The sequence below is a fragment of the Colius striatus genome, chromosome 4 (assembly GCF_028858725.1).
Source record: "Colius striatus isolate bColStr4 chromosome 4, bColStr4.1.hap1, whole genome shotgun sequence".
Taxonomy (NCBI): domain Eukaryota; kingdom Metazoa; phylum Chordata; class Aves; order Coliiformes; family Coliidae; genus Colius; species Colius striatus.
The window spans coordinates 72,613,802-72,637,783 of record NC_084762.1 but is presented as its reverse complement, the minus strand read 5'-3'; the positions used below and the strand labels follow the sequence as shown (position 1 = coordinate 72,637,783).

Here is a 23,982-nt window from a genome sequence, read left to right as displayed (position 1 = left end):
ATATGTGGACCAAGAGCTACAGAATACACTTTTCTTGACAATAAAAAGAAGAATAATAAATTACACACATGGGCAACTTTATGCTGAATGTAAGAAAGAGATAGTTGGCTGTAAACTACTAGGGCTGCTTTTCAGAGCTTTCCAATATTCCAAATTTATATTAGTCCAATGGATGATGATAATGTTGCTGAATTTGTACTTTTGATTTTGTAGAGATCATTATTCCTCAGAGAGGAATCTCATGAGGTTCAACAAGGACAAGTACAGAGTCCTGCACCTGGGAACGAAAAACCCCAGGCACCAGTACAGGCTGGGGGTTGAACTCCTGAAGAGCAGCTCTGCAGAGAGACACCTGGGAGTCCTGACTGATAATAAGCTAAATATGAGCCAGCAATGTGCCCTCATGGCCAAGAATGCCAATGGCATCCTGGGATGCATCAAGAAGAGTGTGGCCAGTAGGTCAAGGGAGGTTGTTCTCCCCCTCTCCTCTGCCCTGGTGAGGCCTCATCTGGAGTCCTGTGTCCAGTTCTGGGCTCCTCAGCCCAAGAGGGACAGAGAACTTCTGGAGAGAGTCCAGTGCAGGGCCACCAAGATCATCAGGGGACTGGAACATCTTTCATACAAGGAAAGGCTGCAGGAACTGGGGCTGTTTAGTCTGGAGAAGAGGAGATTGAGAGGAGATCTTATTAACATTTACAAATATCTAAAGGGTGGATGTCAGGAGGTTGGGGCATCCCTTTTTTCTATTGTATCTAGCAATAGGACAAGGGATAATGGGATGAAGCTGGAACACAAAAAGTTCCACTTAAACATAAGAAAAACTATTTCACTGTTCAGGTGAGGGAGCCCTGGCACAGGCTGCCCAGAGGGGTTGTGGAGTCTCCTTCCTTGGAGGTCTTCAAGACCCGTCTGGACATGTTCCTATGTGACCTGATCTAAGTGAACCTGCCTCTGCAGTGTGGTTGGACTAGATGATCTCTAAAGGTCCCTTCCAACCCCTACTATTCTATGATTCTATGATTATGAGCACGAATCAAGGACTACTTTCCCTAATCTAGCACTACAGTTATCTTATGAATTGTCACCAGTCTGGTAACCAAACTCTTGGCTTTTGTCTGATTTACCTAAAGGCAATCAGAACATTATGGTATCAACAAAAGATAATTTAAATCAAACATACCTGTAAGATGCCTCCCTCCAAACTTTGCCATTTAAGAAAGTTTCCTGCTGCATCAAATGAGGCTGCAATAAATTGCAGCTTTACATCCTGATGATGAAAACAGACAAAGAAACAATGAAATTGCCATAAAGTGGACATACACATTTTAGAGACTGCTGCCTCATTGTTTGATGTTTCCCTACGACTGTCAGCACAATGCTTTGGTTTTTTTCCCTTTGATTTTATGTTTTTAGCTCTGCTTTTGGCAGTTCATTTAAAAAATGAAAAAACAAACATACTTTACCATTCCTCTACAGCTTCACTAGTGACATGGAAAGGGTTCCAAATGAACTCGTACACAGACATGGCCCTAAACTAACCAGAAATCTGTTCAGATTTCTAATGTATACTAGGCTGGGATCTTGAGGGTTTCCAGGACCTCTGGTGTTAGGAAGAATAATGAGTATTTTACTTGTCAAAACAACTGCTGCACTGCAACATTGGTTAATTTAAAACAGAACATTTTATAATATTGCTGAAAAAAACCCTATTATTTTTCAGTAAAATCAGAAAACTTAAGATACATTTGGCAGTATAACTGACAAATAGGTTATCACTAGCACTACTTCCTCTGATTAGCTTAAATAAATTATTCCTGTTGCTATCCAGAATAGATATCTTACTTTGTTAACATTGAAATTATTGTTCTTCCTCATCTCTTTTTTTTTCCACCCCCCTAACTCACTGTAGTAAGAGGAAAAGGGTGGAGTAATAAATAGGCTGAATCCATCTCTGATGCAACTTACAACTTAGCTTGTAGAGGTTTATAACAGAAATATTAAGGTTGGTATAATTGAAGCAGGGATGGAAACGTGTGTGCGGGCATCAGATAGAACTAACACTGCATAGCATTAATGAAGAACACTGTTATCAGCAATAAAGCTGAGAAATGGCTTGTGAAAAAAACAAAGCACAGACAACTTGACAGCAAGATCTTGTACTTCGGCACCAGAAGAATGGAAGCAAAGTTACAGCACATCACATATATCCCTCTTTTTCCAATTAGCTCACCAGGAATACTGACAAAAAGGTGCATCTAATTCAAACATGGGAAAAAGACAGAGATTAACTTCGCCTCAGATTTACAGAGACTGAAGTAAAAAAGACTGAAGCAAAGCAAATGTCAAAACAACTATTAACTCCTAAGGGGCATAAAAGATTTGTATAATTACTAGTTCACCACTGCCAATGGAGAAGAACCTTGGGGACACTAAATAGCTGGCATCCCTTGTATCTTCTGTCACACACAATTGATCCTGGTCAGACCACTCAAGCAAGCACTTCTTGGCCTTATGAGAATGCAGGTAAGACAGTAAGAGCAAAGCAAATATGTGAGTGAGTAAAAGCCTGTAAAATCTTCCACTGAGATTTTTCACATAAATATTGGCTTCCTCTTCCTCTAACACTGACTACCTATACGTTGTCTTTAGTAGAGCCCCATCTGTAACAAACCTAAACCTCTTACGTTCTCTTCCTGATATCTGCTTCCCCATGTTTATTACCCAACACCTACCTTATCTGTTCCTTTAAAACTGAAGACTGTAGGGAAATGATTTGCCTCAAGCACTTGGGATGCTAATCCTGGTTGATCACCATAATATAGCCATGGAAGATTATGCCTCCTGAAAACAATTACAAGGTTTTCTCCTCAAAAACATAACGTTTTGCATTAAAGAACAATTAGAACAATAATTTCTATTAAATACTATTGAAGGCTGAAAGTTATGGAAAAGGCAACTTACCAGAAGGCTATTGAATGAACAATGCCAAGCCTTGCTGTATTGACATAAATGTACCGAAATAAACCACAGGCATCGGTACCTGAGGAACTCAGTGAATTCATATTCATCACACACATATTTCCAAGAGCTTGGCATGCTGTTAGATTAGAGTACAACTGCAGTGGAGAAACACAAGAACATAGAAAAATATTTATTAACCACAACTTTTGGTGAGACAGTCATAGAATCAATGTTATCTTTAAGATGTCACTCCTAAACCCTCATTTTCACTTGAAAGTAATGTTGTTTTGTCAACATCTAATGTTTTCTCCCAGCTATTCAGGTTCCCTAATTCTATAGGTCTGCAGATGGCAGCATGAAATCAATACTTTCACTTTTCCATTTTACTTTAGTTGCATCAGCTAGATGGTATGATGTGACAGAAATGTCAAAATCTGCATTTAGAAAATGAAGTAAGAATCAAAATGTTTAACACCACTTAGGCTGTACAGCAAAGATGACTCCATCAAAGACCCAAGACTGACAACCATAGTTGCACGTATCATGAATATCTTCTTTTAGGTTTTAGTGCTTTTTCTATTCTGCTATTTGTAAGCTATGTTGTGTTTATAACATTGTTCAATTTTGCTAAATACACCACTGTTATGTGGTAGCCAGCACTGATGCTTGGCATCTGTGTGCATTGACTTGCCACCACCTATTGCCTTTGCATGGGTCAGATCATCAGCTGAACATTACATTTAGGCAGGACCTCTGAAAAGTTGAGACAGACAAACAGGATGAACTTATGGAAGTGACGAAGATAGTCCCAGTCTGTGAAAAGAATGGGACAAGTAGGAGAATACGTCTCAGTGCTGTATGAGATGGCGATGTGAGCAGCCACAAAGGTCATCTTGGAAAATACTGAACAGAAGCCCGCTGAAATACTGACAGAGAGAATGCCTGCCAGCCTGGGAACTAGGCCTGAGGATCAGAAACATCCTTGGAAGCGCAGCTGAGTACCTTAAACACCAGAGTCATGCTGAGATACTATTGATAAGAACAAAACCAAGGAACTGTAACAGCAATTTGTCATCTGGAAAAGTAAAAATAGTCTGGAAAAGAGGGAAAACACTCTAAGAAAATAGGAATTGGCAACTGCTATTGGCTGTTCATAGAATGGTAAGAGTTGGAAGGGACCTTTAGAGATCATCTGTTCTAGCTGAAAAAGCAGAAAATCAGTTTGGAAAAATAAAAACTGGTCTAAGAGAATATAAAACATCATAATCTATTGGCTGCTCCAGGTGGTGCTGTCCTATGCTGCCTTATGTATGTCTGATATAAAAACCACTTAAGTTTTACCCAAAATGGGAGGTGAATCTGTCTCTGTCTCTCTCTCACAGACACACGGACATCCCGACAACCTTTTTTATGAGTTCGCCAAGGCAAGTTATCAGACCATCGCTGGGGATGCCTGGCCGACTCCAGATGCCACAAAAGAGATAATCTTCACTTGCTGCTTTACTACTGATAATTGTGTAGTGACTTGTAATATTACAATATATGTTTGCTGCTACTATTGATTGCTGCTACCATTAGAATATATATATACTTGCTCTATTAATCATAAGTATATTCACTTTACTAATAGTAATTTGTAGCAATCTGTACTGAAGAAATCTAGGAAATTTGGACTCTGAATATCAGGAATATTACAGAATTATGCAAATCCACACCTGTATAAAGGAACTCTTTGGGTCATGACAGACTGGGAGAAAAAGTTAGGCCTGAGAAGTTAAAATCTGATTTTGAGGAGAGGAATATGGAAGGGAAATGAGGATGTGTAATAACAAAGTTGCTAAGAAGGAGGCAGAGGCATATCCCCTTCCTGACTGCGCATGATTTTGTTGCTGCAGCCACTCTTCCACCCATGGTTACTGTCACTCAGAGTAACATATCAGTAAATAACACTTACATACCTAAAGCCAAGCTAAGCTAAAAAGGATGGTTCTCTGGTTATCCTTCTCCCTCACAAACCAAAATTAATAACTGAAAGCCAAATGACAGGTTAAGATCAGCTGCTAATCAATACTAACTATGTAAGGAGTTAATTTTCTGAGGGATCCCGTACTCAGTAACAGTTCACATACCTACTGATCGACGCAGGAATTTTTCTTTAACATCATTCACCTTGTGTAGACTCCAGCCCTGCAGACTTGCATTAACACTAACTAGCACTCGATACTGTTTCTAAATGTTCAGGATACATATATTACCTTCTTATCTACTGTTACCTCAAAATAAAATTCTATAAAAATAAGCCAGTTAACTTCCAAAAATTAAAGTGCCAGACTTTTATAGAAAGTTAACACTTCTGTATAAAAAATCAAACTAGAGACATAAATGAAACTCACCCAACAGGCAGAGGCTGAGGACTGCAGGTTTTTCAGAAACCATGCTGATGTCAGTGTTATACCCTGTAAATAAGGAACTGCTTCATTATCTTTGTTCAGAACAATTTATTCACTATATAACAGTCCAGAAAGCTGTCAAAGACTCTTTTTCCTAAGAGCTTTCTGTCCTTTTTTTAAATGTCTCAATCAAACCAGCTCAGTTGAAAACCTAACCATAATGCAGTAATTTCACTTTACTAAGTTAGAAAAAATACGCAGAACTTGAGAGGAAATATTTAAGTTTTGAATACGGATTCTGTGACAAGGGAGTTCTCTTTACTGCACAAGGGAAGTAGTAACAATTTCAAGTATAAGGTGTTGACTGGGTAGTAAATTTAACTGAGGATCAAATTTGCCAAATTAATCATTTCACAACCTGCTTTTTATAACTACTCATATTTGAAGTAAATATAGCTTTTGTATACACTATAAGCAACTGAAATGCCATATTTTCAATAAAACATTATTTAGAAGATGGAATTTTCAGAGAGAAAGACCAATATTTGCTATCAGGAAAACTGAAGACAGCTTTTTGCTTTTTTTCAAGCAGTAGCCTTTAACATTAATTCACTTAAGAATCAACTGTATTTATTAGATGCATAGCATTTAATTAATTCAGAGCTACTTGGAAAATGGTCCTAACTTGAAGTAGAATTCACAACTAATTAAAGCTCACTAGCTAAAACAATGAAAACACCTTCATTCTTCTCAACAGAACATATTTTCATTCACCAGACAATCAAGAATTTCAACAATTTCACAGACAATCTCAAATTGTATAGGTGTCCATTTTTTTCAAGCAGCTTTAAGCATCAGACAAATAAAAATGTCCTTTCAATTCTTATATCTTCCTTCAAATATTTTACACGAATACCAATTTTACACATCAAAAAAAAAAAAAAGCCAGGAGGCCCTGTTTTTGTGATACAAAAAAAGTGCTTTAAATACATGCAATTAATACAATAGACTACATGCTACTTGCTTTGAAACAAAATTCATGCAAATTACTTCCCTTTTACCATTTGCAAGAGGGAATGAATGTTCTTAAACATATTCCATTACAATAATGCTTGCCTGGTCTACATGTCTACACTCTGATACAAATTACTCTGCAATAACCGGCATCAGCCAGCAAGTTACCACTTTTGTTTTTCAGAAACGTAATTTAAAAGACTTATTGAAGGTAAATAAAGAGATAGTCTGAAAATGTTTTATCTAAACACACTTACTAGCTGTCCAAAACTAACAGTTGCAACTCCCTTTGGGGGTAAGCTTTCACTGGCACTGAAACACAATCCTCCAGCCTAAAAAAACAAACAAAAAAGAAATTAAAAAAATTGTCAACATAACTTTTTTTTTTCTTCTGTGTATCAATACAATAAGCATTCTTCTACTTACTAAAACATTTGGGCTGCTGCAGTCACAAGACTTGCTTACATTGATGAAGGTTTGCTCACATCTTACACACCTATGGATGACAAACATGAACACTTCAAATGTAGTGAAGTATGAGACTCAGTGAAAGCTGATTACATACTATGCCTGGTAACTGTCAGCTCTTCACTACTTTCAACTGAAATCCAAAAGACATTACCAATTTGTTTCTACTAGCAGTGGAGAAGAAATTAAATGTTTAAAAATCAAAACTAGAATCGTGTTTCAGCTTCCAATACAAAGACCACTTTTTAGTCAAAGCAAAACAAACAAACCAATCAGGCCACTGGACTTCAGTGAACACAAAATATATTGGCTTTGATAGGGGGTTGAGGAATTCCAGTTCACTGCTTTTAAAACTGTCACAGGATCACAAAATCTTGAGGGTTGAAAGGGACCTTAAAAAATCATCCAGTCGAACCCCCCTGCCAGAGCAGGACCCCCTAGAGTAGGTCACATAGGAACTCATTCATGTGGGTTTTGAATGTCTCCAGAGAAGAAGACTCTGCTGAGGGAGCTGGTGGAAGTCATTGCTAAACCACTCTCCATCATCTTCAGTAAGTCATGGAGAGCAGGAGATGTGCCTAAAGACTGGAGGAAAGCAAAAGTCACTCCAGTCTTCAAAAAGGGCAAGAAGGAGGAGCTGGGTAACTACAGACCAGTCAGCCTCGCCTCCATCCCTGGAAAGATGATGGAACAGCTTGTCCTAGCTACTGTCTCCAGGCATATAAAGGACAAAATGGTCATTACGAGCAGTCAACATGGGTTTACCAAAGGGAAGTCATGTTTGACCAGCCTGACAGCCTTTTTTGAAGATGTAACTAGGTGGATAGATGGTGGTAGTGCAGTGGATGTGGTTTCTCTTGATTTCAGTAAAGCATTTGACACTGGTCATTCCAGAGATGAAGACTGCTCCTCAAGAATATTCCATTTAAGCATAACATGAGAAGCTTGAAGCAAAGACTACTCACCTATTTCCTGATGCATCTGAAGCAGAGAATGATTGCTCACTTCCATTGCAGCGTATGCACAAAGCCTCATTGAGTAGAATGCCGTTGACACTTCTTTCCACTAGGTGGAAAAGAAAAGTAACTGTGATAAAACTATGACACACAGCAAAATGGGAAAACATGAAGTGTCATGCAGATCTAATATAAAGGCAAAGATTTTATTTAAAAAACAAAAAATCAAGAGCCAAACCTGCAAGAAACACAGAATCATAGAATGGTAGGGGTTGGAAGGGACCTCGAAAGATCATCTAGTCCAACCCCCCTGGCAGAAGCAGGTTCACCTAGATCAGGTTGCATAGGAACATGTCCAGGCAGGTCTTGAAGACCTCCAAGGAAGGAGACTCCACAACCCCTCTGGGCAGCCTGTGCCAGGGCTCCGTCACCCTCACAGTGAAATAGTTTCTTCTTATATTTACGTGTAACTAAGAGAATGAAAGCAATTACAAACCTAATTTTCTTTCTACACATTAAATTACAGAATCAGCTTTGCTCTCAATATGCTACCATAAAGGTTTGTATTGTATTTTGCAACTCTCTTTTAAGGGAGATGATTAGTATTCACTTTTTCAGTTTCCTAAGGAAATTTTAAATAATGATCTAGAAGACAGTGATTCTCTAGTACACCACAGAATCACAAAATCTCAAGGGTTGGAAGGGACCTCGAAAGATCATCTAGTCCAATCCCCCTGTATCTCCTAGACAAGGTCACACACGAAATCATCCAGGTGGGTTTTGAATATCTCCAGAGAAGGAGACTCAACAACCCATCTGGGCAGCCCATTCCAGTGCTCCGTCACCCTCATGGTGAAGAAATTTTTCCTTGTATTTCTTTGGAGAAATGTAACCAAAGTTGACATTAGTAATACTTCTTAAAAGAATTACAGGCACACAGAAAGTCTTTTCCATCCTATTTCTTTGAAAATTAGGAAAACTAAAGTTCCCAAGAGCTTTTTTGTTTTACACCCTTGATGAAAATTATACTTTGCTCTCAGTTTTTTACTATGCAAGATGAGCAGAAGTATAGTTAACACAGAAATTAAAGTTAACTAAATAACTAAAAGTTATTTTCTGTGTCTACTGAAATTCATCTGTAACTACTACAGAGCATCAAGAGGCACAGATACAGGGAAGTATGTCACAGGAAATTACAGATACAAACATGTCTCAGGGATGAAATCCACTGATATCAATGCACAGTAGTTTGCTCGGCTTTGCTCAGGCAATTCTGTTCCAGCTGTTCCAGTAGTGCAACATACCTATGAATTATATACTTCAAAACATTTAGTTGTTTTCCCTTAGTCTACATTGACATTGCAAGAGGGATTCCAATTTTAATGCCTCAACCCAGCGTTAATCAGCTTAAAGGAAGCAATACACCAGTATTCCCTTTTTGAATGTTTGCATATTAGTTTTTGCTGCAATGAACAATGGTACAGATTTATCTGTTGTCCTTCAGGAATGACGTTTAAGGTCAGATTAGATATTTAAACATACGTCATATTTCCCTTCTTGTTTAACAGAAGAACATGCTTTCAGAAACTCAACTATCTAAACCAAGCACTAGTATCTCTTTAGTTGCATATATTTCTTACCTAATATTTCATTATTAAGGCATTTACATTTTCCTTCTGAAGTTAGACCTTTAGGGCAAATAATACAATTCCACCCATCTTGTGTAACTCCGCTCTAAAATAAAATGTAAATGAATCATTATAATTTTCAAAAATACAGACATCACTCAACATCTACAAAGAATGCCTGATCCAAATGTTGTTAACTAGAAAATATGTTCAGTTACAACAACATTGATAACATTGGTGAAGCTTTTAGAGATTAAAAAAAGCTAAATAATCTGGCAAAAGTAATTCCTATGATGACATAGACCAAAATAAGTTTTCTTAAGCTAACACTCTTTAGTGAAGGTTCCACATTGGAAAAAAATATAAACATATCAATGCACAAATTGACATATATACAGAAATAACAGAAATGGAGGAGTTTTAAGAGAAACAGCTTGTATATCTGCATGGAATTTTATGTGCACCCAAACAGTTCACATCCATGCTTATTTTATAACATGAAGTAGCTGCACTACAGACCAAAAACAATGGGGAAAATGAAGATAACTACTCATCCTCTGGTGGATACCAATGTTATTCCCTTCTCCACTATCATAACTTTATCTTTGCATAAGCCCTGCCAGAGGATCAAAGACAAATGCTATCATTATAGGAAAGAGAAAGAAATAGCAGAATGATCAGAACACTCATGGCTATTTTTCAAGGTCTTTGTCTAATACAGCAAGATGGAAAGGTAAGGGAAATTACCTACATTACTCGTTAAATAACTAACTTATACATCTAAGCTGGTCTCTCAGTTCTTCTACAATTATCAGAGAGAAAGAAGTACTCAGGAAGGCTTTTGCAATGAAAAGTTGGTTTTGCTGAAGAAAAAGAATTTCTCTATTTATTATAACAGGAAAAAATCAGTAAAAGCCTGGTGCCTCTGGCTCAGTGTTGTGAAAATGACCCCAAATTATAGCCTAATCTGTGATGAAAGGTATAAAGAACCCACCAACCCTCAAAGATATATACAATTAAAGTAACATAGTAGCAACAGCTAATTTTGAAGTAAAATCAAGGAGTACCAAGTATCAAGGAGTACCAAGTATCAAGGATAACAAAGATACAGCCTAAATACTACAATAATAAGATTTATATAAATAATCAAATAAGATACTTATGAGCTGAAAAGCATTTTTGGCATTCTGTGAAACAGTGTCCTCTGGGGAGGGAAAACATAACATGAAGCAGAAAAGCAGTAGAAGCAAATGAAACAATTAAAATATTCTTATTTTGTCAGTAGGGTCAAACTCATAATGAAAAAAATGCCTGCAAAATAACAGTAATAAACACTTTTGAAGAGAAAAAATAATCCCACCTATAAGCATAGACTTAAAAATTCCCAAGCACAGACTACTATGCAAAGTAATTTTAAATTAAACAAAAATAACTTGCATACAGGACATTTAAAATTTAGAAGGCATTATCACTGTAGTAAAGTATGAAAAGTTCAATACTTACCATATTTTCTGGGCACTTTTCACAAATAACGGAGGATCCACCACTGCTAGAAACCATCCTGTATCCTGGTTGGCATACACATGAACTACCTGAAAGAAAATCCAAATGCACTTTTAATCTATATAAAACTGACTTATCTTTTTTTTTCACAGAATACTAACTGCTGTTGTTCTCAAGAGATTAATATAAGCAGTTTGATAGACAAATAAAACACCTGAATGAGATGATCTGTACAAAGATGCTTTAGGAAGATGCCACTAAGATGATGATAAATGGGGGTGGAAGAGGAACCATAAGTTTGTGTTTTTGTGATTTTTTTTTAAACTAAACTGTACTAGTTAGTCTAGTAACAGCTATAATCTCTGTGTCTAAATCTTGCCACATTGCCATTCTTATCTCATCCTCTCTACACCACCAGTATTATATGTTTGTATACAGTTTTTATCCTTTGAATAGCAAGTCAGTCCTAAAACCAAAACTTAGCTCTCTGCAAAGGTTTTTCAAATATAAATACTGTTTGTAAAGAATTTTTAAATTCAAAGCATTTAAAATTGTATGGGGATCAAGCTTTATACGAAATTATTTTCACTGAACATACTTCACATTTAGTACAAAATTAAACTCTACTTTTATGGCACATTGTAGAGCACATCTGCTAGTACTCAACAACTTGTTTTTCTGAAACTTTTTTAAAGTCTCGCTATCATTGTCCTCTCTACATACTTTTAAACACATACTACAAACCAAAATTGATTCTATGTACTAACAAACTGTAAGGAAGAAGTTCTCTACTGTGAGGGTCGTGAGGCACTGGAACAAGTTCCTCGGAGAGGTTGTGGATGCCCCATCCCTACAAGTGTTCAAGGCCAGGTTGGATGAGGCTTTGAGCAACCTGGTCTAGTGGAAGGTGTCCCTGTCCACGGGTGAGGTGTTGGAACTAGATCTTTTAAGATCTCCTCCAACCCAAACCATTCTGTGACTCCATGGTTCTGTGGCTCTGCGTCTTTGAGGGCTCCTGCCCCTTTTCGCTGCCTTTCCATACTTGCTCCTGAGGACCGCGTTATTCGCCGAACCCCGAGCCCGCTCTTGCTCCCGCTGCCGGTGGGGCAGACCCCAGCGCGCGGCGGCCCCGCCTCCCCCCGCGCACAGGGCCGGGCTGGGCCGGGCCGCTCACCGTCGGCGCTCCGCCGCTGGTGCGCCCCGCAGGGCCGGCAGCCCAGGCGGGAGATGTCGAAGTAACGGCTGTCACCGCAGTCGGCGGGCCGCTGCAGCGGCAGCGAGAAGCCGCGGGCGGCTGGCAACGCCGCCATCGCCGCGGCCAGGAGCAGCGCGGCGACTCCTCGACGCCTCGCCGTCGCCATAGCTACCCGCGGCTACCTCCAGCACGCCCTCGGTGGTCAGCCGCCTCTCGTACGGCAACCGCGACAGGCCAGCCTGAGACAGCAAAGCGTTCGGTGCGGGGGCAGCCCGAAGGCAGGCGGGGCGAACTGCTGATGCCGGCTGCGCCGGGAACATAAGCGGGGCGGGGATGCAGCAGAGATGGAACCGCTGAAAACGGAGAAGGGGTAGGAGAGTTTAGTTTGGCTTGTTTTAGAACACAAAGCAGGATGAGATCAGCGGGAAGAAACAATCCAGAGGTCTACTTTGCACTTTCTAGGACCTCATCACTAAAACTGTTTCACAGTGTACAATCGCACAAAATCACAGAATGGTAGGGATCATTTACTTACCCCCCCCCCCCGCTAAAGCTCGACGGGGTTGCACAGGAACACATCCAAGTGCGTTTTGAAAACGTCCAGGGAGACCCCACAGTCTCTCTCGGCAGCCTGTGCCAGGGCTCCCTCACCCTCACACAGAAGAAGTTTCTCATCAAGTGTAAATTCCTGTGTTGCAGCTTGTGCCTGTTACCCCTTGTCCTGTCACTGGGCACTACATAAAGACTTGCTCCATCCTCTTGACGTCTACTCTTTAAGTATTTCTAATTGCTGGTAAGGTTCCCCTCCAGTCTTCTCCAGGCTAAATTGCCCTAGGTCTCACAGCCTTTTAAGAGAGATGCTCCAGTCCCCTAATCATTTCTGCAGCCTTGCAATGGACTCTTCCCACAAGTTCCTTCTCTCGCTTCAACTGGGGAGCCCAGAGCTGGACACAGTACTCCAGGTGTGGCCTTACCAGGGCAGAGTAGAGGGGGACAAAAACCTCCCTCGACCTGATGCTGGCCTGCTGAACACACTTTCTTAATGCACCCCATGATACCATGGGCCTTTTTGGCCACAAGGTCACATTGCTGGCTCTCAATTTGCTGTCCACCAGCACTCCCAGGTCTCTCTCTTCAGAGCTGCTCGCCAGCAGGTCAACCCCCAGCCTGTACTGCTGCATGGGGTTATTAATATAGGAGGTAGTGTGTGCGCATTGTCTCCCCGATAGGAACCTGTGAAGAGAGTGAATATATGCCCAAAAGAATGGATGCATAGCCAAAGTTACTCCCTTCTACGTTTTCCACTAGCCAGGACGCTCTTGTGCACATTCCCTCGAACATTTCCAAACCTTTGAAGAGCACTTCACGTCCTGGATTTTAATAACTCCTCACTGTCCCTTTACTGTGTGCTACCTGCCTAAGTATGACGATTCTCTGTATCAGCACTACTTGAAAGCCAAATGCTTTATTCCTCATCCGATTTCTTCTGCTGGGTTCGGCAAATTTTTAAAGGCAAGAGTTGCTAGGTCACTCTACCATAAAATATTTGTCTATCAAAAATAGAGCACACAAGTATAGAATAAACCAAGAAATACAGAGGAGACTACATAAATGACAGAAAGTGGGATAAGCACTAGGATAAACATAATCACCTCACTTGTCCAAAGTAGGCTGCCTCTCCCCTTCCCTGTACACAGCATTACACCTTCTTCTTCTCCTCTTCCCCACCTCTATCCCTGCTTGTCTTTCTTGCCAAAACCCAGACTTGAGATAGCTCCGAGTTAGGTTAGAAATCCTTTCTGTAACCTCTGGAAGAGAAGCAATGGCTGCAAAACCCCTCTTTGGTGCCTGAGGCGCCCCTGGGCTCAGTCCAGTCTGCACTGGGCCTCACCGGGCCTGCTTTCGTTCCCGTCCCTACTCCTCAGCTGGGCAGACACCAGAACTAAGAAAAATAACCAACTGCAGAAGACGAACGCTTCAGAAGCCGAAGCAACGCTGAATCCCATGCTGCTGTCCCCGCATAGACGCCGCACCCCTGCGGCGGTCGCGACCTTGCGCATGCGCGGGTGCCGCAGCGAGGGATGCCTCAGCGGCTCGCGGGCACGCCGCGCCGCGCCGGCAGCGAGGCCGGAAGGACTCGTGCGCGCTGAGGCGCGGGGGCGAAGGGGCGGTGCTCGCGCAGGCGCAGCTCGGCCTCTTCTGGGCTGTGGGGGGAGCGACGGAGGGCGCCATCTTGGTGGTGCTGTGCCGGGAACTGCGCGGAGCGGGGCTCGGCGCGGAGCCTGTATCAGTGGCGTGTCCGGTGGGTGGATGGCGTGAGGGAGAGCGCCTGGCTCCTCGGGGCGATGCGTGTAACCAGGGGCGCGGACTTCGCGCTGCGAGCCCGGTCCTGGCGGCCCAGCCCCCGCGGAGCCGTTGCGCAGCCGTTCCCCGGGTCGCGGCCTCCTCGTGCCGCCTGGCTTTCCTCTCCCCCAGATCCTCCCGCCAGCTCTCTCTCGGTGCCGTGGGAGGCCGGGCCGCGGGGTCAGATCGCAAGCGGCTCTGGCGGGCCCCTTGGGTGCGAGGCGGTCTCCTCATCCCGTTCCCCTTGTTGCCTCCTGCCCATCCTGCCGCCCTGGGCTTCAGCCCTCTCGCCCCTTCTGGGCTTGTGTTGGCGCCGTTCTGCGCTGGGACCGGTGCGAGGGCCGGGCCTGGAGCGGCGGGGCGGTTCGCAGCGCTCCCGGGCGGCCCCGTGCCCAAGCCGGCCATGTAGCGGGCCCACCTCCAGACCTCACTCGCGTCTTCCTTCAGCAATGTGAAAACTGCCGTTAACAACAGCCAGTTTCAACTGTTAAGTCTTAGTTTGAGGAAGATTAGCAAATCGTTCTCTCATCCACCAGTTATTCTCACATTAGTTCGTTTTTATAGCTGGAGTATTTCTGTGGTTGTTCTTTCTAGCTTGCATTCTCGCTGCATGCAGACTATGTAATCTCAATGTTGTAGTAAAAATACTAGTCTAGTGGAGGCTTAGCTTCCTACAACATTGGCAAGTAGGATTTTTTTTTTTAGTGAACTTTTAATGGTATTTGGAATTTGCTGAGGTATAGATACAGTACTGTTTTCCATTTAACTCAGTTCAAATATAAAATTTCTTAAACTGGTGTGTGCCCTTCTGTGCTTTTATATTGGTGGCATGAAGTTGTCAATCTGTTCTCTAAATCCTTGCTCCCTGGAGTCTTTGCTCAGTTAATGATTTGGTCTTAGTTTTGTGTGGCATTTTCATCCCAAAAGTCATTCTTTTTGGTCATTCACATTAAATTGTTGGATGGCTTGTCTGCACTTCATACCAATACATGATTGTTTAACATACAGTCAGTAAAAAGTTATTACTTGAACTTGCATTCCTCTTTTTGTCAACTTTTAAAATACGAGATGATGATCTGGAATCACGTGTCTTTTTTGCACCCCTGAAGGTTGTGTGTGGTATCCATGGTATATAATGGAGAACTTGCATTTTTATCACCGAAGAAATGCTGAGGAGGTCTGTTATGAATGCTGTTTAAAAATTGTTGTGGAATTCAGAAATACTACAGATGAAATACATCGTGAAGTAGCAGGGCAGCGGATTTGATCTTTCAATACACAGAGGTCCTATAAGAAAATTCTACCCTTGAATTCTGCTTGCTTTTTTCTATTGCCATCACATCTGTTGAGAAGAGACATTCTAAAGTGTGCTGGGTCTGTCTGGCATGGAGTTAACGTTCCTCATAGCAGCGGGTTTGGTGTTTTTGATTTGTGGCTAAAAGTGTTGACAACACATCAGTGTTTTGGCTATGGGTAAACAGCACTTGCCCAGTGTCAAGGCTTTCTCTTTTACCTCACTCTGCCACCCTGGTGAATAGGCTGGGGTTAGGCAAGAAGCTGGGAGACAGCTGACCTAAAGTGACCAAAGGGATATTCCATGCCATGTAACATCATGCTCAGCAACAAAAATGGAGGTAGAGGAAGAAGGTTTTTTGTTTGATCGCTTTGTTTTTGGGGGATTCTTTTATTGGCTTCCAAAGTGGTGGTTATTTGGCTGGACATCTGTCAGCCTGTGGGAAGCTGAGTGATAATTTTTTTTCTCTTCATTTTTTAAACTGTCTTTATCTTGACCCACAAGTTTTCTTGATTTTATTCTTCTTATTTTCCTCTCCATCCTGCTGGAGTGGACAAAGAACGAATGATAGTTGTGTGGGTGCTTGGCTGCTGGCCAGGGTCAGTCCACCACAAAAATACAGAGAACAGATGATCTTTAGTGAAGTTACTTAATAGGCAGTTGTTTTCAGTTTGTGTTTATGATGTGCTGATGTAGAAGTGGTGTAGAATCCATCAGTTATGGAACTCGGGCTTTCTTCCTGTTTTGCCATGCTCAGGTGGAGTGATAGTTACTGTTAGCAATAGGTAACTTGGCATCAGGATTTAGTGCTTTATTGATCTAGTGCTAGTTTGTTATTGAGCAGTGCGTTTGTACAAGGGATGTTCTCAAATGCTTGTCATTGGAGCATTGAGCTCTTGTTTTTTTGAAGGAACGTAGTTCTTTACTGCAGAAGTTTGTGTTTGTTCTGGGAGTACTGTGTGATGTTAGGTAATGTTGAAAATCAGGAGATGTTTAAGTCAGTGCAATAAGTGATTCGTGTTCTTTTGTTTGGAAGGCAGTAAACATAATAGGGAAAATGGCGAAGTTTGCTTTGCAAATTGAAGTATTCTCTGAAGTTTGTTGGATATTTTTGCTCTTTCATTTGTCTTCACTGCATATGTTAAGTGCAGTGGTGGACTGGTGAGTAGCATACTCCTGTGAACTTTTAAAGCAGGTGGATTTCAGAAGAATGGACACCCTGATGCATCTTTCAAGGACTCAAGAATTGAGTTTTTCCCTCGATACACTGTCAGTGTGTTTCATTTCAACAGTTCAGTGTGGCACAATTGATGACCAAGTAATCTCATCGTGTTTTCATCATTTCCAGAAGTCAACTTAAATTTTGAGTTTCTTTTGCTTCTAAAACGGAAACGCAAAGATGCAGCGCACAGCATCTTGGATCATGGAAGGAGTTCTTCTTGGTATCCCACACTGGGTTCATTACATATCTGGCTTTAATATTGGCCACTGCTATGGATGAGCTGAAGCAGTGTAGCACAGTATGTAAAGTGAAGTACAGATATCAGCCATTAATTATGTTTCATTTTCTTTCCACAGTTAAGTTGATTTTACAGAATTTATCAGGTCTTCAAAGCAGAAACAGGTAAGCTGCCAAAAGCTTAACACTTCTCACTGAGTATTGTGACAAGATCATACACGGCTTTTTTTTTCTCAGAGACTTGTGGCTGGGAACTAGGATATGCTCTCCTCAGTGCATGTGGCTGCTGCAGTTAATACTCTTGACTACAGGAAAGATACAACATTTGTGAATGCTGAGAAAACATACGATACTGAACAGATCACTGGGTAGACCAACTTGTCAAAGCAGTAAAGTCATCACTGTTGGTGAATTACTTCCTTTTCCAGAGACGTAGCTCTCTCTTTTGCTTTCTCCTTTTACCATCTAGTATTTTCTGTGTAAGGATCACAAGTGTCCTGTTTGAAAGTAAACAGGACTTTTTTTGTTCCTTAGGACTGGGCAGAGATCTCAGGCATACAGTAACTATGCCTTGAAGACTTCAGGAGTTCTTGGGTATCGTGGATGGTGAGGAGTGACCTAGGTGGATTTTGTTGCCCTTAGGATAGGGAGTATTGTTAGACTTGTGCACGTGTGCCAGTGGAGCAGCTAATTGCTATGACTAATCAACTTCTAGTGAATCTTGTTTTAATCTTGTTCTTGTGATCTTGTGGATTTTTTGATACCTTCTCTCTTGATTGAGACAAAGACATTCACTAAAAAGGCTCTAGCTTCTTAAGTGTTAAGATACTGTAATAGTTGAGTACTAAAGACGTGCTATCATGTGTACCTTTTTGTCTGCAGGTGATTTTTGCTGTGGGTTGAGCTCAGCATGGCTGTAGTCATCCGTTTACAGGGGCTTCCTGTTGTTGCGGGTCCTGCAGATATTCGTCGTTTCTTCTTGGGATTGAATATTCCCGATGGAGGTGTGCATATTATTGGAGGAGAGATTGGGGAGGCTTTTATTATATTTGCAACAGATGAAGATGCACGGCGTGCCATGAGCTGTTCAGGAGGGTTTATCAAGGACTCACGCATAGAGCTCTTTCTCAGCAGTAAGGCAGAAATGCAGAACACCATAGAGATGAGCCGGAAACAGTTTGACCGTGGGGGCCGAGAAACTCTGTCTGGCTCTAGAAGAACAGGTACTAATGGTTCTGGTCCATCAGGTGTTGGAGACATTCCACATTTAGTCACGGCTTTTCCAAAAGGAATAAGTAAACCTGGTTACGGTCCACCAAATCACCTGGAGGCTGGTTTCCATACCAATGGCATGAGACATGGTGATATGGGCATACCTAAATCAAGCTATCAGTCAAGAAAGGATTATCTTCCATTTAACCCAGATGATCTTTACTTGTTTCTGCGTGGTATACCTTACTCTGCAACGGAAGATGAAGTACGTGCTTTCCTTTCTGGGATACATGTGGATGGAGTGATTCTGATAAAGCATCGCAACGGTTTAAACAATGGCGATTGCTTGGTAAAGTTTGCTACACCTGCTGATGCCTTGGAAGCGCTTAAGCGTCATAGACAATACATGGGTCAGAGGTTTATAGAAATTAGCCCATCTACAGAGGAACGGTGGATTGAATATGGCGGGCGGGTAGACATACCAAGTGAAATCGATCACTTTTTGTGCGGAGATCATTCTCCAAGAAGTTCAAGCTACATGCATTCCAGGAGGCGTTCTCATTCCAGATCGCCAAGGAGACGAAGAACGCGTTCTCGTTCATCTCCCCACCAGGAGTTTTACATACACTTAAGAAATCTGTCTGCTAATGTGGAGAAGAGAGATTTGAAAGCTTTTTTCCCTGATCTGGATATATGCAGCAAACAAATCAAGATTCTAGTGGATAAACATCAGAGGACTAGAGATGCCTTTGTGGTGTTAAGGAGTGAGAGAGATTATCAGGCTGCTTTGGAATGTCATAGAAATGTTCTTCTCAATCGTCCTGTTTACATCTTTCCAGTTGCAAGAAAGTCAATGTTGAAAATAATAGAGTCTAGTGAGAGGAAAAGGTCGCAGGACAGAGATCATCCCGGACAGGCCATATCAGAAAAAAGTTATCGGGAAGGTCATTCTGGCCCTAAGACCTGTGTTTATGTAAGGAATTTTCCATTTGATGTGTCAAAAATTGAAGTGCAAAAGTTCTTTGCAAGATTTGATATTGAAGAAGACGATATTTATTTGTTGTATGATGAAAAAGGAGTTGGGCTGGGAGAAGCATTAGTGAAGTTTAAATCTGAAGAACAAGCCATGAAAGCAGAAAATTTAAATCGTCGAAGGTTCTTAGGAACGGAGGTATTAATAAGACTTATATCTGAAGAGCAGATGCAGAAGTTTGGTGTAACTGTACCATTGTCCACACCAAATGAAATACAGGATCATTCACATCCGTATGACAGAGGTGAGCTTTCCCACCCAGTTGGTTCATCATCTGGGCAACCACAGGGGCCACCCATGCATTCATTTGGCCCCCCAGGGAACTTCAGGCATCCTTCTGAATTTAGGCACCCCTCTGAGGACTTCATGTGCCCTCCTAAAGATTTCAGAGGTCCGCCACCCCTCATGGATTTTGGTGGTGACAGTGAACCTTTTGGCAGAATGGAGTTTGGGAATAATAAAGTGGGAAATTTCCCTGAAGGAAGATGTATGCCGGATCCAAACTTCAGTGGTGGTTCAGAGCGTGTTGTTCCTATTCGATTGAAAAATCTACCTTTTAAAGCTACTCCTAATGAGATTCTGGATTTTTTCTATGGCTACAGGGTGATACCGGAGTCGGTTTCTGTACAGTACAACGAACAAGGATTACCTTCAGGTGATGCCATTGTTGCTATGACAAACTATGAGGAAGCTATGGCTGCTATTAATGAACTGAATGATAGGCCAATTGGTCCACGGAAAGTTAAGTTGAGCTTGCTGTAAAGGAGAAAGAAATGCTCTAGAATCACGTGTTCTAGATTTGACAGTATTGACAGTTTTCCCTTTTTTCCATTACTGGAAGATGCAGAAGAAACGGTTTCCATCAGAGGTTGTAAATAATACCTAGTTCAGTTGTTTAGCTCTTGGTTGAAATATCTGTATGGTTAAGATACGAGAACTGTATTGTGCCTACTTCTTGTGGCAGAGAAAGGCCCAGGAATTCTGGGGGACATTGAATGTCTTGCATCAAGGTTGTAAAGACATGGAGTTCTAATGCTTTGGGGTTGGTTTTTTTTTTTTTTTTTTTTTTAGTTCAATTCCATGTCCCATGATTTTTGCATCAAATAAAATGTAAGTGCTGGTTGATTGACCACATGAACGGTTCATATAGAACTTCAGTGCTACCTGCATTAGTAAATAACACTTCTTACTGCCGTTAGCTTAATAAAACGAAAAATTGACCTTTTTTTTGTGTAAACTGTTCAGGATTTGTTTGGTTTCATGTGTTTGCAGGCATTCCTATCAAAAGAATGAAAAAAGTGCTGCTTGTTCACATCTGGCTCTGCAACTTTTTTAAAATAAAGAAATTACCATTAAATGTGTGTCATATAACTTGTGTAGTTACATGATCTCAGTGCTCAGCAGTCAGAAGTTTTGGTGAGAATGATGCTGGCTGCTTCCTCCAGAAAAAGTGTTTTTATCTCCATATGCTTGTAATATGAATATGAACTTGCTCGTGATGTCATGATGCATTCCAGGTCACTGCTAGTTTTAACTAACATCTGTCACTGGCAACTAAGCTGGTAGCTAACTGTTAACGAATTAAAAGAAATGCTTATGTCCACAGTTAGAATGCTTTGATTGGTTAAGTACCAGCATATTTAAATTTTATCAAGAAATACAAGGTAGTCTGAGCAAAAACTGCATCTTCAGAATTCAGACTTAGTAGAAAACTTGGGCTGTGTGAATAGAGACTTTGCTGATATTTGCAACCATACAAGAAGTACCTGGAGTACTAGAGAATTTTATGAAGTTTTAGTTCTGTTTCAAATTAAGACAACAAAGTTGTTATGAAAACTTGTTGGAACCTTTACTTAGGCAGTTCCAAAAAAGCTAATTGAGGTTAGAGATGTAGATGTCTGTAGTCAACCCCCTTCTCAAAGCAGTCTGAAAGAGAACAGGTTATTCAGGGTCTTGGATTTTTAACAGCTTTAAGGATGGAGACTTGACAGCCTCCCTGGGCAGCCTAGTCGAGTGAGTCATTGCTCTCACTGGTGGTCAAACCTTAATTACTTAGTTTTATGTAAAGTCATCATCATTACTAAACTTCATGTGAAGCAAACAAGTGAAATTATTTTTGTTCTATAATTTTTAAAAGGCTAATATACCTTTATTTCTTCTGCGTAATATTAATTCTCAGCATGTTAAATGAGAACAATAATGTCAAGTCTGTGCATAGATTCCTCTGAGCAAAGAAACTTAAATGTGGCCTGATTTTAAAATTATGAACATTTGCATAGCTGTTCTGGATCCTCTTCTGAATTTAAGTGGTATTAAAATAAAACCCAACAAATTGATGCTTTTATTTTATAACTAATATAAAAGAGAACAAGGAGCTTGAAGACTTTGCAGGAAAACTAAAAAGTGTGCTAAAAGAATCCTCAAAATCAACTCATCTATCCTAATCGTGCTGTTGAAAACTTTATCATGACTATTTTTGTAATCTAACATCACCTTTACTACTAATTCTTGCCTCTGTATTATCAGCTGTGTTGTGAATGCAGCTAATCTATCCAGTTAAGCAGCTTTAGATGATTTGTTGCTTTTAAAGTTCTTCTATCTACTACACCACAGGAGATTTCAGATGCTGAAAATAGTAAGCTTCATAACATGCTGCTTGAGTAGTGTTATGCACACATGTGAATTCTTGTAATGAAAAGAGACCTGGAGGCTGGAAAGAGGGGAGTTCAGTAAGTTTTTTGAAAGTTAAATGCAAGAAGAAGCATTGATGGTTTTCAAGAAAGTTAAGTAATTGCTGACACCATCCCAGAACTTAATAGTATCCTAAACTTTTTTCTTCTGTTGAGTATATAGAGTCATAAAGCATGCAATGGCAGAGGTCATAATTGAGGCATTCCAAAATATTGGGTTTTTTTGTTGTCATTGTTTGCCCTATAGCTAATTTGTCACTAGATAAATCCAAAGTAGAGTTTATGACTCTAGGTTAATCTGAAATGTCTGATAAGCCAAAAAAGTGGGGTTTTTCTAAAGGTCTATAAAGACAGAAGCTGTACTTCTAAATTTGCACAGATGATCTGATGCATAGAGAAATAGGGAAATCAGTTAAGGTAAACAGGAGGGCTGACTCAACTAGAGCTGTTATCTTCCTAGAATGTTTTGGTTGGTGTTTTTGTATTGCCCCCCCAGTGTAGGATGTTTATATATAGGCATTCCGATTATGCCTGAATAGGTGGTACAGGTGCATGGCGTGGTGACAGCATTTCCTGATAACAGGGTTTTATAACTTTACATGTTTCATGGTTTGGAAGCACAGTACTTCCAGTACAAAGGACAGATCAGAGACAGTGCATACTTACATGGCATGAATTACTGCTCTTCCTTTTAACATACCATTCATATAATTAAAAGGAATAACATGAAATGCTGGAATTTGTGGTGTTTATATAAAATATAACTAGTTTCCTTTGTTATGTTTACTCTGAGGTTGCTTTTGCTACTGTTGTTCAATACTTAGGATTTAAAGGAGAGTAGTCTCTATTGTAAAAAATTAGCAATAGTACTGAAACAACTTGAGGCATTCAGGAAAGCTGTTACATATGACAATCTTATGAGTACAAGAAGATAATCCTTCCTCCCAAAGGGATGAGCCAGTATGTTCTAACTTAGTGGTAACACTCTCAGCAAGAATGGATACAAGCCTGCATCATCCAGTTGGTAGGAGTCAAAGTATACATGAGCAAATGGAGTACGTCAGTCTTGCAGTACGCAAGCACTTATGCCATGAGAAAAATCTTTGCCAAAGTATCTTTAGGTGATATTTAATTCTGTAATTACACTAAAAATTCTTCTGGCCTTAAAATACTTTATCTGTGACTTTTTAATCTATAGTTTCAAGGTGACACAATTTCTGTCCCAACATTCAGACTTCAGACATTATGTATGATAAGCAAGACAAAATTGCCCAACTTGGTATTTCTCCCTTTGTCTAAGTTTTTCTGTAATTAGTGAAGTTGACCTTTGTGAGGTAGGGGAGAAGGAATGTGAAGCTGTTGAGGAAAAAAAAAAAACCCTCTTTCTGTACCCTAGGTACTAATCTTTTAGTGGGAATTAATCTAAACTCTGATTCTTTTTTTATTCAGAATTCCTTTTTCAAGGTGGAGTACAGGAATAATCTTTATTTCCATAAATGTGTAGTATATGAAAGTTAGTCATGAAGTTAACCATCTGTTTTGGAGATGGACTAGATGACTGCTGAATATGAAACAGTAAAGTAGCAAGCATCATAAATCTAATGTTGCAGTTCCCTACTCACTGAAATAGATACTATGTAAGTTTTGGTCATTAGTATTTTACTTGTCAACAGTGGCTCAATGTCAATAGTATGTAATTCTGGTGTAAAACTGTTTTCTAGGTTTAAAACAGAACCCTATATTGTGACATGTTCACTTATCACATTAATTTTTTTCCTCTGCCAAAATAAGTATGCATTACATACTTTGTATCAGTGGACAAAGGCAGCATCAATA

The 23,982-nt window shown here is 40.6% G+C and overlaps 2 protein-coding genes across 8 annotated transcripts in view; one reads left to right on the top strand and one right to left on the bottom strand.

Moving 5' to 3' along the window:
* The window catches only part of TMEM67 (transmembrane protein 67), a 35,242-nt gene extending 21,051 nt beyond the window's left edge, over positions 1-14,191 (bottom strand). For 2 of the 6 annotated variants that reach the window (XM_061996036.1, XM_061996037.1), the window contains exons 1-10: positions 12,095-12,251; positions 10,921-11,009; positions 9,430-9,523; positions 7,799-7,898; positions 6,792-6,861; positions 6,623-6,697; positions 5,355-5,417; positions 2,962-3,116; positions 2,733-2,841; positions 1,181-1,267 (exon numbers count right to left, since the gene is read on the bottom strand). In XM_061996036.1, the coding sequence (XP_061852020.1) occupies positions 1,181-1,267; positions 2,733-2,841; positions 2,962-3,116; positions 5,355-5,417; positions 6,623-6,697; positions 6,792-6,861; positions 7,799-7,898; positions 9,430-9,523; positions 10,921-11,009; positions 12,095-12,230 (978 nt within the window). In that variant the 5' untranslated portion in view covers positions 12,231-12,251. Of the gene's footprint in view, positions 1-1,180; positions 1,268-2,732; positions 2,842-2,961; positions 3,117-5,354; positions 5,418-6,622; positions 6,698-6,791; positions 6,862-7,798; positions 7,899-9,429; positions 9,524-10,920; positions 11,010-11,687; positions 11,736-12,094; positions 12,469-12,650; positions 13,654-13,767; positions 13,924-14,006 lie in introns of those variants that run through there. The other 4 variants (XM_061996035.1, XM_061996038.1, XM_061996040.1 and 1 more) reach the window with 4 other exon arrangements.
* A 117-nt stretch (positions 14,192-14,308) lies between these two features.
* RBM12B (RNA binding motif protein 12B) lies at positions 14,309-20,813 on the top strand. 2 transcript variants are annotated; one of them, XM_061996042.1, is made up of 3 exons: positions 14,309-14,417; positions 17,331-17,376; positions 18,094-20,813. In XM_061996042.1, the coding sequence occupies exon 3, from the start codon at positions 18,122-18,124 to the stop codon at positions 20,216-20,218; it is 2,097 nt and encodes a 698-aa protein (XP_061852026.1). In that variant the 5' UTR covers positions 14,309-14,417; positions 17,331-17,376; positions 18,094-18,121; the 3' UTR covers positions 20,219-20,813. The 2 variants fall into 2 exon arrangements, with proteins under 2 accessions (XP_061852026.1, XP_061852027.1); XM_061996043.1 differs by having other exon boundaries at positions 17,746-20,813.
* Positions 20,814-23,982: the final 3,169 nt, after the last annotated feature.